The sequence below is a fragment of the Miniopterus schreibersii genome, assembly GCF_964146895.1.
Source record: "Miniopterus schreibersii genome assembly, chromosome: 8".
NCBI lineage: Eukaryota > Metazoa > Chordata > Mammalia > Chiroptera > Miniopteridae > Miniopterus > Miniopterus schreibersii.
In genome coordinates, this window is record NC_138109.1 from 54,760,464 (window position 1) to 54,776,005 (window position 15,542).

The window sequence follows — 15,542 nt, forward strand, 5'->3', positions numbered from 1 at the left end:
TTTCTATTCTGTTTACCAGGAAAATGAGCCATTGAGTCCTTTAACTAAAATCCAGCTCATGTCTTTCTATTCATGCTTGAAGATCTCTGACCTTTGTCACCACTTAGTCATAGATTCCAAGTTCCCTATTTTTTAGTGGTTCACCATCAGAGAGTAGCATGAGTCCACAGAGAGGGTTCCAAGACACTGGAAAACAGCATCCTTCAATTACGGAGATTTACATTTAAACAGCAAACGTGGTTTTGAGTTAACGGTCATATTTTGTTTCCTCTGTGTTCCAGCAAGGGCTTAAAATTCTTCTTGAAGAAAATCTAATTTATCCAACACTTGTCATAATTGGCCCCAGACTTTTCTGCTTGCTAAAGTTGCCAATTCTATTAAGAAAGGAAGAAGGATACAAAAGACTTGCTACTTACAGAAATCCCAGGTTTCCCAGAAGGACCAGGAGCTCCTTTCTTCCCCCGAGGGCCCTGAAAATGTAAATCACAGTTGCCAATGCATTGTAACACATTTAATTAAACTGAAGGCACAGAAAAGAACCCTAAGACCTGGATGCTACACTACAGCAAGAACTACCACTAACTAGTTGTATATCATTGGGACTGCCTTTTAAATTTCCTGGGATTCATTTTCTTCAACCCCAACTGGGAGAATTTGACCAAATAATTTATGAATTTCCACCTACCTCAAATTCATGGTTTAAAAATTTTAATCTTAAATCTAAGAGGGAACTGAATAGATTATTTAATAAATAACTTTCAGACAGGACTATTGTTTCCCTATTGAAAGTGACTAAGTACTTAATTAATTCTGCAGTAAACATTTATTGAGCATTTTGTACCAGGGACTTTGTCATGTGCTGGGAATGCAAAGTCAAAATCTCTGATCACCAGGCCCTTACAGAGTAGTAACAGACATGACTCAATACTCCTAAAATGTGCTTTCTGGAAGCACAGAGAGAATACTTGTGAATTAAAGAAAATATATTTATTTCCCACGAACTATTTGTTTTTCCATGTGTGAGATGTTTTAAATCCTAATTGATTCAGCAGCAACTGGTCTGCCAGGATAGTTAGAAACTTTACCCTTGCAAATCATGCCATTATTCTGATGATATCCTAAAATTATTATTTTTTAAATGTGGAAAAGAGTGACCTAGTTCACAAAAAAAAAAAAAAAAAAGAAGCCTATGATCATTACCACAAACATTTCTCAGAAGTCATCAAAACTTCTCACAAACAGGATAATTCCACCAAAATGGGATAAGTTCTTCAAATCAGAGGGTAAACTGCCAAAGATTCAAACTGACAACAATAACCGATTCCCGGTGAGGGCACATGCCTGGGTTTCGGGCTTGATTCCCAGTTGGGGGCGTGCAGGAGGCAGCTGATCAATGACTCTCTCTCATCACTGATGTTTCCATCTCTCTCCCTCTCCCTTCCTCTCTGAAATCAATAAAGATATATTAAAAATAATAATAATAAGTAATTGTATAAGATATTACATCTTCTGAAAATGAGCTTAAACATTTTAAGAAGAAATAGTATATCTAGTCACAGAGCAAAAACATTTTATATGAGATAAAAATCTAACTTTTAGAATTTGATAATGGAGAGATACATGGATCAAGAGGTCTACTTCAAACTTTGAAAACTATTTCACTTGTCTTAAAAAGGTACTAATGTAAAGTTTTTCTAACAGTAAGAAACCCCAAAATGTGATAGTTGGTAACCTCGGCTTAGCTGAAGTTTCTGCAACATGTGATCCCTATGATATACATATTATAGCATATATCTTTCAGAACATAATAAAGAAGTAAAGTAAGTAAATGAAGATTTTTAAATATTAAAAAAATTCTGATTTCAGCTAATTTAAATAGCACTACAGAGTGCTATTTACTTAAATAGTTAAATACTTATATACTTAAATAGTATATGAAGCATGATATCATTCAAATACATTAACCAATGTGTTTTTTCCTTCACAGTATTTCTTTTTATGCAAAGTGATAGATCTGTTCTAGATTTTTATTTTTCAAAATAGACTTTTCCCTAGCTTATGAATTTCAAAATAGTCCTCTGAAGGTCACGACAGGTAACAGTTTGAGAAGAATATTTATTTAAGTACAAAAGCCTAATTTTAAATATTAAAGGTCTATCTTTGGGTATTAAAAACCAAAGTTATAGAGGATTCAAGTCATAAAATTGATGCCATAACGAACAGATTTAGAAGAATTATATTAATGTAAAAGAGAAGTTTTCTTATCTAAGGGGTTATAAAGATTTTCAAGTTGGAGAAAGAAGAGAAGCAACACTGTTAAATACTGACATGTATATCTCTGAGAAGAACCCTTTACCCCACTCTGTCCTTTCAGACTCAGGGTGGGTAGAAACAACAATACCCACAGATAAGTTTGGGGATTTGGGCACAGAGATGATGGCCAGAGAGACTACCATTCTCATTGAGAAGTCACATAAGCTGCACTGAGTGTCAACAATAGAGCAGACATTTCTGCCTGAGAGGTCTAGGCCAACTGGCTTGAGAGAGTCTGAACCCCACAAGCACCCAGCATAGTGTAGGGAGCAGGATATCATTTCCATGTGACCAAGAACAGAAGCATGTGCCCCTTAGAAGCCCATCTAAGGAGACTTTGCACCTGAGACAAGAAAGCAGCTGTACGTGCGAACGTGCATCAGAGAACTTCTGCCAGGAGGGCCAAGGTACATGCCAACATGGCAGGGCGATGGCAACTGGGAGCCACAAGGATGATGTGAGTTTCAGTGGATTCTGGTGTAAATATATGGTGATTGAAGACCAGACTCACCTCCCATTCCTCTTCCCCACCACTGCCACCCAGAGTGTACCTGCAAACTCGACAAGAGAGCGAGCAGGGAAACTCAAAATCAAATGCAGAATATTTGAGTGGATGGAGTTAAAGGCTGTCAATTGACTAGGTTCCCACCAACTAGGTTTCTACCACCAGGTAGGATAGGCATTCAGAACAAATGTTAAGTTCTGTTATAAGGAACATAAAGTTATATTTTTAGTATACTTAAATTTATGGCTTAAGGTTCAGATATGCTACACATGTATGTGTCTTATTCCAAACATTCAAATAAAATAAATTAAAGAGATTCACATATCATCACAAATTGATTACATTTTGGAATGACCATTACGTTGGTTGGAGATTATTTCAGAAGAGTTAAATATTGTGCACTAAAATCTACATATATGAGTCTATCATCATGAAAACTAGAATGTTATTCAGACTTGGATGAGCAACAGGAAGCAGCTTCTAACAGAATAACGCTAATGTAAGATTATAAAATTACTTTTAAAGTGTATTTTCTTACTTTTAATTGGACAACTGTGGCAAAATATCTCAATTGTTATATCTCAATTTGTTATATGTTAAACACTTTTTGTGTTTAACAAACACAACAAAACTACAGTTTCTGGTCTTTTTATATGTTCAATTTAGGAACGATTTCCTTATTATAATCATTATCACCATAATTAAAAGGAAGTAGGTAAGCTAGAAAAACCACAGTCTTAACAATGGTTTTAAATAGACAAAGATCAACAAAGTATAGAACTTTGGTACTTTTCTAAAATTTGTGCATTTAAAACAAAATCTCAAAGTTGGAATTGTTGGATAGTCTTAAAACAAAATTAAAAGCCAACCATTACTAAACATTAATCCTACACAGAGGTGGTCTGTTCAGTAAGAAATTACAGATTGAGCCAAAGACAAAAAAAATATGTTGTCATATAAGATATTAGTAGATGATTAATTGAGTTGGTATCATTAGAAGGAAAAATAAGTCACTCTTCAATGCCCAGAATTCAAATATAATAAAGCTACGAGTATCTATGTTACTTTCACACTTAACTTACTTGTATTATTTTATTTAAATATAAGTACCTCATAACTCAACAGACTTTTCTGTTCTTATAATAGGAAAGGCAAATGAGTTTTATATATAGTCTGCAGAGTACATGAAAAATGGTGCTTTGAAAAACAGAATGGTCCATTTGAAATCAAATCCATTTAAAACAGCTTTCTGTTATTGGGATTGTACCAGTTCATAGACCACTGCAGAAGGTAATCTGACTCTGGATAATAGACATTTTTAAATGTGACACTATAGTCTAAACCCTAGTTTGTTTGCCGTTTTTATTTATTTAAATGAAGCTGAACAGTTATCTTGATACTGCTAATTCTAACTTTGTTAGAGGGTAGTTTTAAAATGCCAACATAAGTTTAGTGAGTTAGACAAGGATTAAAATCTTTCTCTCTCTCTTTTTTCTTTTTTTAACCAAGAAATTTCAATTCACTAAAATCTGGAATTTTGTTTTATGAGGAAAATAAGATTTTGGCTTGAATTTAAGTCTTTGAAAGCCGTTATAAGATGGTTCACTACATTTGCATTACAAGTCTTTTAAAATATGTAGTGTGTTCTGCAGTTGGTTTTGACTTGCTCTAACTTTTTCTTTATAGTTGTTCACAGTCTCATGTCTGAGAACCCAATGAATGAATTAGTTGGTTACGTAAAATTCATCACATTTTACTTAATTTATAAATGATTTCAAAGTAATAGAGGCTTTTATATAATAATATGAGTCAGGAAATAAAGTTTCTAGTGTTGGGTCTGTTGGTAACTAGTTCTATGATATTAAGCAACTCATAATCTCCCTGGAACTTAAATTTCTTCCTCTGAAAAATGAGCGGGTTGTTCACGTGAATTAAAAAGGCCATTTCCAAATCTAAAAAAAGCAACTGAAAGGTTTGCAAAAACAAGATGACAGCAATGGACAGGATCCACTTGGCCAATGAAGGTGTCCTTAAATAAATAATACAAAATCAATGATTATTCTTGTAAGAATTATTACTACTTTAAATTCTAAGAGGCTTTTTAATGCAACCTTGGACTGCATGAAAACATTGCCCAAAGGAGGAAATAATTAGTTCCCCTGGATTACACAGAATTTAAACCATGGTTCCTCAGCAACTTTCAGCTCTGATATCCAGGAAGAACTGACCATGTCAGCTGGAGGTGCAGTTGTCTAGTAAGAATATTTGATTTTCATTGGCCTAATATTAACGGATACTAATAAACATAAAAAAAAAAAATTCTTCTTCCTGATATATATCAAAAAGAAAAAAGAAAGCATCAAGAATATAAAAGTATTAACTGTTAAAGGTTAGCAATTTCAGAATCAAACCTTGGGAATGCCTTTGCATCCTTAGGCACATAATGCAAATATAGGAAATTGTGTGAAAGCAGTAGCAGTGTTCTAGGTTCACAGCTTTTTTCACTTTCACCTTTTTGGGTATTAAAAATTTTAAGTGACTGAGACAAATGCCTTCTTTCTCTATTTTTTTCTTGTTAAGACTTGCCTTCAATGGGATATTTTTATGTATTATTTATTAGTTTTTATTTACTATGAAACTTGACTGGGGGTTACTAGGTAGATGCCAAGACTATTCAAAACAGCTTCCAGGTGAGTGAACACCTATGAAGTACCAGATTCAACCCAGCTTAATTACTCCCACAAACGGGAAGCACAAGTATGGGTGAAGGATGCTTTAAATGTTAGGAGAAACATGGTCTCAAATTCATTACTTTTTATCTATTCTCCCCCAATTTATTATTAAAATACAGTACATTTTCTTAAGAATTTAAAATCAGAATGCCACGAAAAGCAGGGCAGCAAGGGCCTGATGGTACAAAGTACACAGCCAGTTGTTCTCCATGGTTGAGGCAATGTCTATCAGTGCAGGGAAAGAGACGGCTAAATTCAGTCCACCAGATTTTTGCTTTGCTTGATAACAAATAATTGATTTGCCTTATGGAAAAAAAGTGTGTTAAACCAATCACGAGTGTGTCTCACACGATGCTCCTAGATTCCTACCAAAACAGAACAGGTGTGACTGTTGTGCCTTCACTCTGCAATGCTGGCTTTAAGGCTTATGGTATTTCTGCTTGAAATCCCAAGGAGAGAGAATTAGTTGGGACAACCTGAGGCAATTTTCACAAAGCCAGAGTAGGCAGCTGGTAAAGGAAAAATGTGGACAGAAGTCAAAACACATAAATTAATCAATAATCATGTTTCAATATAATTACTGACAAACACCCTGTTCAAAGCCCTACAGTGATCCTTGCCCTGGAAGGATGAATCATCATCAAATTACAATGAACAGCCAGTCCCTGCCCCTCTGCTTTCTCAAGCCAACAATAAATTTCAAATCGCTTTAAACAATTTCAACTTACTTCAGATCCTCTCTCTCCTTTTAGTCCGTGTTCACCTGGGTCACCTGGCTCACCCTTTAATAGGAACCAAAACAGAAATCAGGCATGAAAGAGAGCCTAAATAAGATATATTAACATTATTATTTTTTCAATGCCAGAATTACAAAGAATGCTTTCAAAACGTACTGGAGGCCCTTGTTGTCCAGTGGCACCTCTTGGTCCTGGTATACCCACATGACCCTAGGAAAAGAAAAGATTATATTATTACAATAAACAGAGACATGTGACTTAGAGACTATGGTAGAATCATTTCAAATGGTAGCAAATGTTTTAAAATTCAATTTAAATATCATAGAGATTGTGATTCTCTCTTGGAAATAATATGGAACATAATGGCCACTGGATATTATAGTGACTGAGAGTGTACAGTTTTGTTGTTTTGTTTTACCATGGAGATGGATGTAATGGGTTGAATGGTGGCCCGCCAAAAGATGTCTGTATCCTAATCCCCAGGATTTGTGAATGTGTTCACATTTAGAAAAAGGGTCTTTGCAGATACTGTTAAATTAGGACCTTAAAAGGAGATTATCCTGGATTATCCATGTGGGCCTAAATCCACTGACGAGTATCCTTATAAATAAACACAGTGAGAGAGAGAGAGAGACACAGAGAAACAAAGAGAGAGAAACAACAAAGGAGAGGGCCAAAGACAGAGGTAGAACTGGAGTGATGCAGCCACAAGGAACACAAGGAACACAAGGAACACAAGGAACACTCAGCCACCAGAAACAGGGAAAGGCTGGGAAGGATTGTATTCTAGGGCTTGGGGAGGGAGTATGGCCCTGCTGACATCTTGATTTCCAATTTCAGGTCTCTAGAACTGTAATAAAATTAATTTATGTTGTTTTAAGCCACTCTGTTTGTGGTCATTTGTTATGGCAGGCTCAGGAAAACAATATAGCAAATAATCAAAGGAACAAAGAGTTTGAGAACAAATTTCTGTTTTCAACCTTTTCCCACTGCGGAAGTGTGTTATGGTCCCCATTTTTATAAACTAAATTCATAGCTTTTTGGGTAGACTTACTGGGTTGAAAACTGGGAGTCATTACTGTCTATAACGCCTATACACGTCAAGTGACTGGCCTTCAGCAATCTGCCATCCTCCAAGTTCCCCTAAGAAGGAATGCTGACCTACCACATTTCCCTTTCCAAGTGTGCAAACAGAAACTAGCAACAACCCTGGGCCATTTCAGGTGAGAGTTACACATGAAGAATTCTGCATGTAATCTTTTCTATCCCATTCCCTACTGTCCTCTTCACTTCAGATTTATTTCTTCCTACTTTGTGTTTATTAGAGGAAAAAAATGCCATAGAAAGACAATTATCAGGCTTATCTCCTTTTTCTGGGCTAGGAGAAGAGACTGCATACATAGGCTAACAATATTTATTCTCATAGAAAGATCAATTGAAGCCTTCTTGTTTATATTCTGTGAGGCAAATGTTTATGGTTTTAAGATTCAACTTCCTGATAAAGGAACTGAATCCTGTTTAAGGGCATAAACAGTGGCAAGAGAGAAAGGCTAGTTTGGAAAGCTTTCTATAGCACATGGCCATAACTAAAGAGGAAACCATTATAACACATGACCCTTACCAGTAAAACATGAGCAGAATCCGCAAATAACAGAATCAGGGCAATCAAGAGGGAGCCTGGTACAAATAAATATGACTGTCATAGATCACTTACCAAACAGGACTCAGGAGAGAAGTGATGAATAAAAAGCTGGAGTTACAGAGTAAAGTGAGAGTGAGCATAAGAGCCAACTATAAAACTCAGAACAATGATGACCAGTTATGGCTTTGCCACCCCTCTTGTCTGTAGTTTTACACAGAGCTTTTAGAACGAGCACACAGAATAGCCAACTGTCTCTCTTGGCTTTGAGAAGTCTGGATACAAGTCTCAACCAAAACAAACTTGCTTCTAGGAGTTTCACTACAATTCTTCTGGTCTTTTCCATTCTAATAAATGTTGACAAAGACTTTTTTTTTCTGCAATGGTGAAAATTAAGTATGTTGAAGTAAATATTATTATAAAGTTAATGTAGGCAAAGTTATGGGAAGTGATTAATTTTACCTGATGATATTATGTGGGAGCAGTTGGATGGCTAAGGGGAGCCTGGAGAGGATTTTATAAAGGAAGTGATGATAAACTGAATCTTGAAGGATGAGTGTTCCAGGCAGAGAGAATAGCATAGGGAAAGAAATGAAGATTCATTTGACAGACACGCTAAGTAGAAGATGGATTTGAGAGGGCTACAATTAGGGGTAGGGAGTCTGGTTAGGAAACTATCAAAATAATTTGGGCAAAAAAATACTGAAAGCCTAAACTGAAGTAGGGCAAAGTGGCGAATACAGATGCAAAACTCCTAAACAAAACACTAACAAATCAAATATAGTAATACATTAAAAAAAACAACACATCATGATCAAGTGGGGTCCATTCCAAGGGCACGCGGATGGTTCAAGATATGCAAATCCATTAATATAATACACATTAACAAAATAAAAGAAAAAATAATATGATCTTATCAATAGATGCAAAAAAAAAAGCCACCTGATAAGATACAACATCCATTTACGATTAAAACACTCAACAAAATGGGCATAGAAAAAAATTACCTCAACATAATAAAGGCCATCTATGACAAACTCTCAGCCAATATCATATTCAATGGTGAAAAACTGAAAGCTTTTCCTTTAAAATCAGAAACAAGACATGGGTGCCCATTCTCACCACTCTTAATCAACATAGTTCTGGAAGTCCTAGCCAGAGCAATCAGGCAATAAAAAGAAATAAAAGGCATCCAAAGTGGAAACGAAGAAATAAAAGTGTCACTTTTTGCAGATGACATGATTCTGTATCTAGAAAACCCTAAAGACGTCACCAAAAAACTATCAAAAACAATAAACAAATACAGTAAAGTTGCAGGATACAAAAATCAATGTACAAAATCCACTGCTTTCCTGTATACTAATAATGAAATTTCAGAAAATAAGTGTAAAAAAACAATCCCTTTTGCAATTGCAACCCAATGAATAAAACACCTAAGAATAAATTTAACAAAGAATTTGAAGGACCTGTATACTGAAAACTGCAAAGCATTATTTAAAGAGATAGAAAAGACACAATGAAATGGGAAAATATTCCATGTTCATAGGTTAGAAGAATCAATGTAGTTAAAAATGGCCATATTACCCAAAGCAAGATACAGATTTAATGCAATCCCCATCAAAATCCCAATGTCGTTTTTTAAAGAAATAGAACCAAAAAAAAAATCATCAGATTTGTTTGGAACTACAAAAGACCCTGAATAGCCAAAGCAACCCTGAGAAAGAAGAATGAAGCTAGAAGTATTGCACTACCTGACTTCAAATTATACTACAGAGCTATGATAATCAAAACAGCATGGTACTTGCAGAAAAACAGACACCTAGACCAATGGAAGAGAACTGATATACCAGAAATAAAACCACATGTATACAGGCAAATATTTTTTGACAAAGGAGCCAAAATCACACAATAGAGAAAAGAAAGTCTCTTGAATAAATAGTGTTGGGAAAATTGGAAAGCCACATGCAAAAGAATGAAACTAGACTACAGTTTGTTCCCACGTACAAAAATTAATTCAAAATGGAACAAAGACCTAAATATAAGATCTGAAACAATGGCCTGGCCTGTGTGGCTCAGCAGCTGAGCGTCAACCTATGGTCCAAGAGATTGAGGTTCAATTCCCAGTCAGGGCACATGCCCAGGATGCAGGCTGGAAACCCACAGTGGGGGGCATGCAAGAGGCAACGGATCAATAACTCTCTCATCATTGATGTTTCTATCTCTCTCTCCCTTTCCCTCCTCTCTCTGAAATCAATAAAGCCATATTAAAAAAAAAGATCTGAAACAATGAATTATATAGGAAAAAACATAGGTATTAAACTCATAGACCTTGGTCTTAGAGAAGATTTTATGAATTTGACCCCAAAGGCAAAGGAAGTAAAGGTAAAAATAAATAAATGGGATTATATCAAACTAAAAAGCTTTTGCACAGCAAAGGAAACTGCCAACAGAACAAAAAGGCAACCAACTGAACGTCTGATGATATTTGCAAACAGCAGTTCTAACAAGGAGTTGATATACAAAATATATAAAGAACTCATACAACTTAACACCAAACAAACAAACAATCCAATTAAAAAATGGGCAGAGGAACTGGACACCTCTCCCAAGAAGACATACAAATGGCAAACAGGTATATAAAAAAACGTTCAACTTCACTAGCTATTAGGGAAATGCAAATCAAAACTAGAATGAGATATCACTTCATACCTGTTAAAATGGCTATTATCAACAAGACAGGTAGTAACAAGTGTTGGGGAGGTTGTGGAGAAAAAGAAACCCTCATTCATTGCTGGTGGGAATGCAGACTCGTACAGACACTATGGAAAACAAACAATATGGCAGTTCCTCAAAAAATTAAGAATAGAGTTACCATATGATGCAGTAATCTCTCTTCTGGGTATCTACCCCAAAACTTGAAAACATTTATTTGTAAAGATATATGCACCCCTATGTTCATTGCTGCATTATTCATGGGTGCCAAGACATGGAGACAACCAAAGTGTCCTTTGATAGAGAACTGATAAAGAAGATGTGGTGCATATATACAATGAAATACTGCTCTGCCATGAAAAGATGAAGTGCTGCCATTTGAGACAACATGGATGGACCTTGAGAATACTATGCTAAGTGAAATAAGTCAGTTAGAAAAAGCTAAGAACCATATGATTTCACTCATATGTGGGATATAAAACTGAAAACTCATAGACACAGACAACAGTATGGTGGTGACCAGAGGGAAGGGGGTGCAGGAGTAAGAAGGGATAAAGGGAGACAAATATATGGTGGTGGAAGATAATTTGACTTTGGGTGGTGGGCACACAATGCAATGTACAGATAACATATCATAAAATTGCACACTTGAAACTTGTATGATCTTATTAATTAATGTCACCCCAATAATTTTAATAAAAACCTATTCTAAATTTTAAAAAAGCAAATATTTAAAAATATAACCTGAGGCTACATCAGAATAATCTGACTCTAAATAAAGCATAATCCCCCTATGTGAGTCAAACTCATGCTTGGGAAAACTTGGCAGAAAACAAGTGTGAATATTCACGACTTTGATATTTCTAAGCAATAAAATTAGTGTGGTCTGGCACGAGGTGGGTATTTAGAATAGAGCCATCAACAAATGGTAAAATGATCCCTAAAGCCTACACAGAATAAGACAGACTAGCATAGAACAAAACAGAAAGAAAGATGGGGGTTGAACCTGCATATGAAACATCCACAATTGAAAACTTCATCAGGAGTATTTGTGGAGTGAGAAAAGAGAAATAAATTCCAAAGTGGATTTAGGGAAAAGTTTTCCTCCGATGAAGTATTTCTGAAGAATATATGACTGTCCAGAAAATGGGGGCCAGGGTTTCTCTTCTCCTAGCCAGAGAAGACACTCTTTTCTTCTTCCAACAGAACAGTAAACTATTTGCCAGTAAATATGCTGATTTAACTACTTAATGGTTTGTAGGTGGTAGAAGCCATAGGAAGATAGTGCAAGAACCTGATTTTCCTGAAAATGTGTGGAGCAGTCACAGAAAAGACTTAGGAAGTTTAATAAGCTTCTCAAATTATGCTGGAAGCAGTGAGTTGGCGCCACACCCAAAGAAAAACTAATTTTAAGTAAACCCACTGAATTCATTGAATTAGGAAACATTTGTAGATACAAATATTATGTAAATTGGAAACAGAAGATGGTCACCATAACAATTTTACAAACATTTAGAGCTTCAAAGAGAGTTTGAGGAAGTAAAAGTTGATTTTTCAGATTTCAGGCTTGAGAAAGTCTGTTTATCAATCAGTTATCTACCTACTAGCGGCCCATTCAATCTGGCTCTTTAAGTCTTCACTTCAGTCCACATACTAAACCTAACAAGCTCACAATAGGCCGGTATGGTGGCCTTATAAACTCAGAGACCTAAAGTAACCACAAAGGAAGATCTGAAATTAAAACTTTTAAACTAAAAGCAGTTTATGGTGGGAAGTCACATCCTAGGCTAGAAATCTTCCCTGACAAAGGTCAACTTTCACCTTAAGTAAGCCTGTCTGTTGTCTTTTTGCCTCTATGATAACATACCTTTGAAATCTCAAAGTCATTTCCTTTTTCTGGACCCCTTCAGAGCATAGGCACTGCTCTGCAAAGACTACAAATCCCCTCACTGTTACTGAGTTAATTGTTGACTGTTCACTATCCTATACCCACCTATGTAAAAGAAGTATGTGCCTATCATTTTTTTTTATCCAACCCAGAGGTTTCCCCACTTTGCTTTCTCCCACCTCTCTAATTTATCATCAATGGATTTAATGTAACCTACTTACATCTTCTCTTTTGATTGTAATGTATAAAAATAAGGTGCAAAACTGCCATTCTCTGGAGCATTTTCTCAATCCATTGAGATTTTGCTTCCAGCAATTGTTATCAGTTTGGCTCAAATAAACTCACAGAAATTCTCTATGGGTATGAATGTTTCTTATGTTGACACAGATTAGATCACAAACATTTACATGAAAGAGGGGTATGTTGGATCAAATAGCCCATCAATTCATTATTAAAAATGGGTTGTTTTATGTGTATATGGTATACTATTATTTACAGGCTTAGAACAAGACATTGTACAAGAAAAAAAGAAGTCATATTCAAAACTGGAAAGCTAAAATACCTACACATGAAAAAAATTAGCAAAAAATTATCAATAGAAGATTGTAAAATATTTGTGTTGAATGACTTCTATAAATAATAAATATTATAGGATTACAGAAGAGGGAGAGATTGCTGTCAAGGGAAAAGGGAGTTTGAACTAGATTATAAAAGTAGATAGGATTTATGTAAGTAAAGATTAAATAATATTGTGAACAAACAGAGAACATTGTGAGCAAAGAAATAAGACTGGAAGTGTAAAAAGAGAGCAGATTTTGTTTAGCAACTGACATTGTAGACGGAAATGGAAGAGCTATAAGGCAGGAATACAGAAAATCCTCAAAACAACTGTGCTAATAAAAAATTACACTGAATAAATTCTACACATAGTCTAATTTTGGCTGATGAAGCTGGTTTAATAAAGTCCTTCTATGAATGGATGAGGGTAAGAATTGACATAAGGCTTGAGAACATAATGACATTCATCCATCCATCTGACAACTTTTTTTTTTTAAATTTATCCTTATTGTTGAAAGTATTACAGATGTCCCCTTTTTATCCCCCATTGATCCCTCCACCCAGCATCCCTTCCCCCAGGCCTTCTCCACACTATTGTCTGTGTCCATGGGTTATGCATATAAGCATGTAAGTTCTTTGATTAATCTCTCTCCACCCACCCACCCCCACCTTCCCTCTGAGATCCCTCAGTTTGTTCCATGCTTCTATGTCTCCAGATATATTTTGTTTATCAGTTTATTTTGTTCATTAGATTCCACATCTGACAACTCTTTATTGAATTCCTACTATACACCAGGAACTTTGCGTTCTAAAAATTGGAGATATAATAATGAAAAAGACAGTCTTATTCTCATGGATCCTACATTTTGGTGGTGGAAGACAGACAAGAAACAAAATCAAATGTGTAAAATAAGATATTATAGATTAAATGTCATGAAGGAAAATCAAGTAATATGATACAAAGTGATGGATAGAAAGGGCAGTTAGAGAAGGCCTCTCGGGAAGTAACATTTCAGCTGACATCTGAAAGATGAGAAAAAAGCACCAATGGGAGGAGAAGATAATTCTAGAAGAAGGAACAGAAAGCACAAAGCTAGCCTTCTTCCAAGAGCAAAAGCATAGGAAACTATTATTTATCTCAGTGATGCTTATTTTCACTTGAAACTGAGCAGAACGACAGAGGACCCTATTGAAACTCAGAAGCAAGGCGTGAGATTTGCAGTAATTACCTTATATCCCTCTGCTCCAGGCTCTCCTCTCTCTCCTTGTTCCCCCATTGGACCCTACAGAGATCACATGCAAAAACAACAAATGTCACAACTGGATCCAAAATTTTTAAAATGCAGATGATACTGTTAGTGTGGAATATTTTTTCTAAAAATCTAAAACCAAATTTGTAATAAATTTATTAAGTTCCATTAGGTAATTTCAAAGGATTGAATCTCAGTGATACAAAGAATTTCATAAGCAATGAATTATTTAAAGAGGTTCTCATGATTCTGCTAGGAAAAATATTAAAGATATGGAGTACAATTAAATATAAATTTTCAGAAATGTTGACAGGAGACTTGACTTGGGGTGGTGAATATCCAATAAAAGATACAGATGATGTATTATAGAATGGTACACCTGAAGCCTATATAATTTTATTAACCAATGTCACCCCAATAAATTCAATAACATTTTAAAAAAGAATTTTCCAAATAGTATTTAATTTACATAAGTGGTATTAGACTATGAAAAATATAAATATTCAGATGAATTAATTATGCTACACATGATGTCAAAATTACTTGCATTCTTACTTAATGTTAAGATGATTGAAAAAGATTTAAGCAGGACCACTCAGCCACTTAATTTCACTAATTAGAAAAAATTATATTCAATGATCTTTTAAAAGTATCTAATAGATAATTTTATTTTACTGTTCTTAATAATTAATTTTATTGTTTATTCTCTAATCTGTGAAATTAAAAAATTTTAAGACATAAATTAACCTAATAAACACTGCACTTAATAATTTTAATCCTTAAAGTAAAAACTAATGTAATAAACTCACACTTCTAACTTTTCTAAACATTTATAATACAAAAATTTTTTCATATTATAAGCTGTTCAAGTGATCTAGTCTAAAATGCACTTGAAAAAATAAACTGTCACATACCAGGACCTACTTTTCTGAAAAAAACAAAACAAAACAAAAACACCTCAGGTTGAAATCATTTGGGAAAACCATAAAATTTATTATGAACCATTAATTGATAAATTTTAACTTATTCCTTTGTGGATAATAAACATAATAGATATAGTGTAAAAACAATGATTTCTGACTCTGCTTTAGTTATTTAGAATATTGTTTAATCTTCCCATCTGTCCCATGTCTACTAAAGTTATCATTGTTATGTTAGACTTTTAATATATTTATTAAATTTCAATGACATTCTTTGATCCTGGCATG

General features: G+C 34.8%; 1 protein-coding gene across 1 annotated transcript in view; it reads right to left on the bottom strand.

Annotated features, from left to right (window-relative positions):
• Positions 1-15,542, bottom strand: part of COL24A1 (collagen type XXIV alpha 1 chain) — a 250,825-nt gene that overhangs the window by 48,207 nt on the left and 187,076 nt on the right. The window contains exons 44-47 of the mRNA XM_081145974.1: positions 14,314-14,367; positions 6,444-6,497; positions 6,279-6,332; positions 417-470 (exon numbers count right to left, since the gene is read on the bottom strand). Of these exons, the coding sequence (XP_081002100.1) occupies positions 417-470; positions 6,279-6,332; positions 6,444-6,497; positions 14,314-14,367 (216 nt within the window). The remainder of the gene's footprint in view (positions 1-416; positions 471-6,278; positions 6,333-6,443; positions 6,498-14,313; positions 14,368-15,542) is intronic.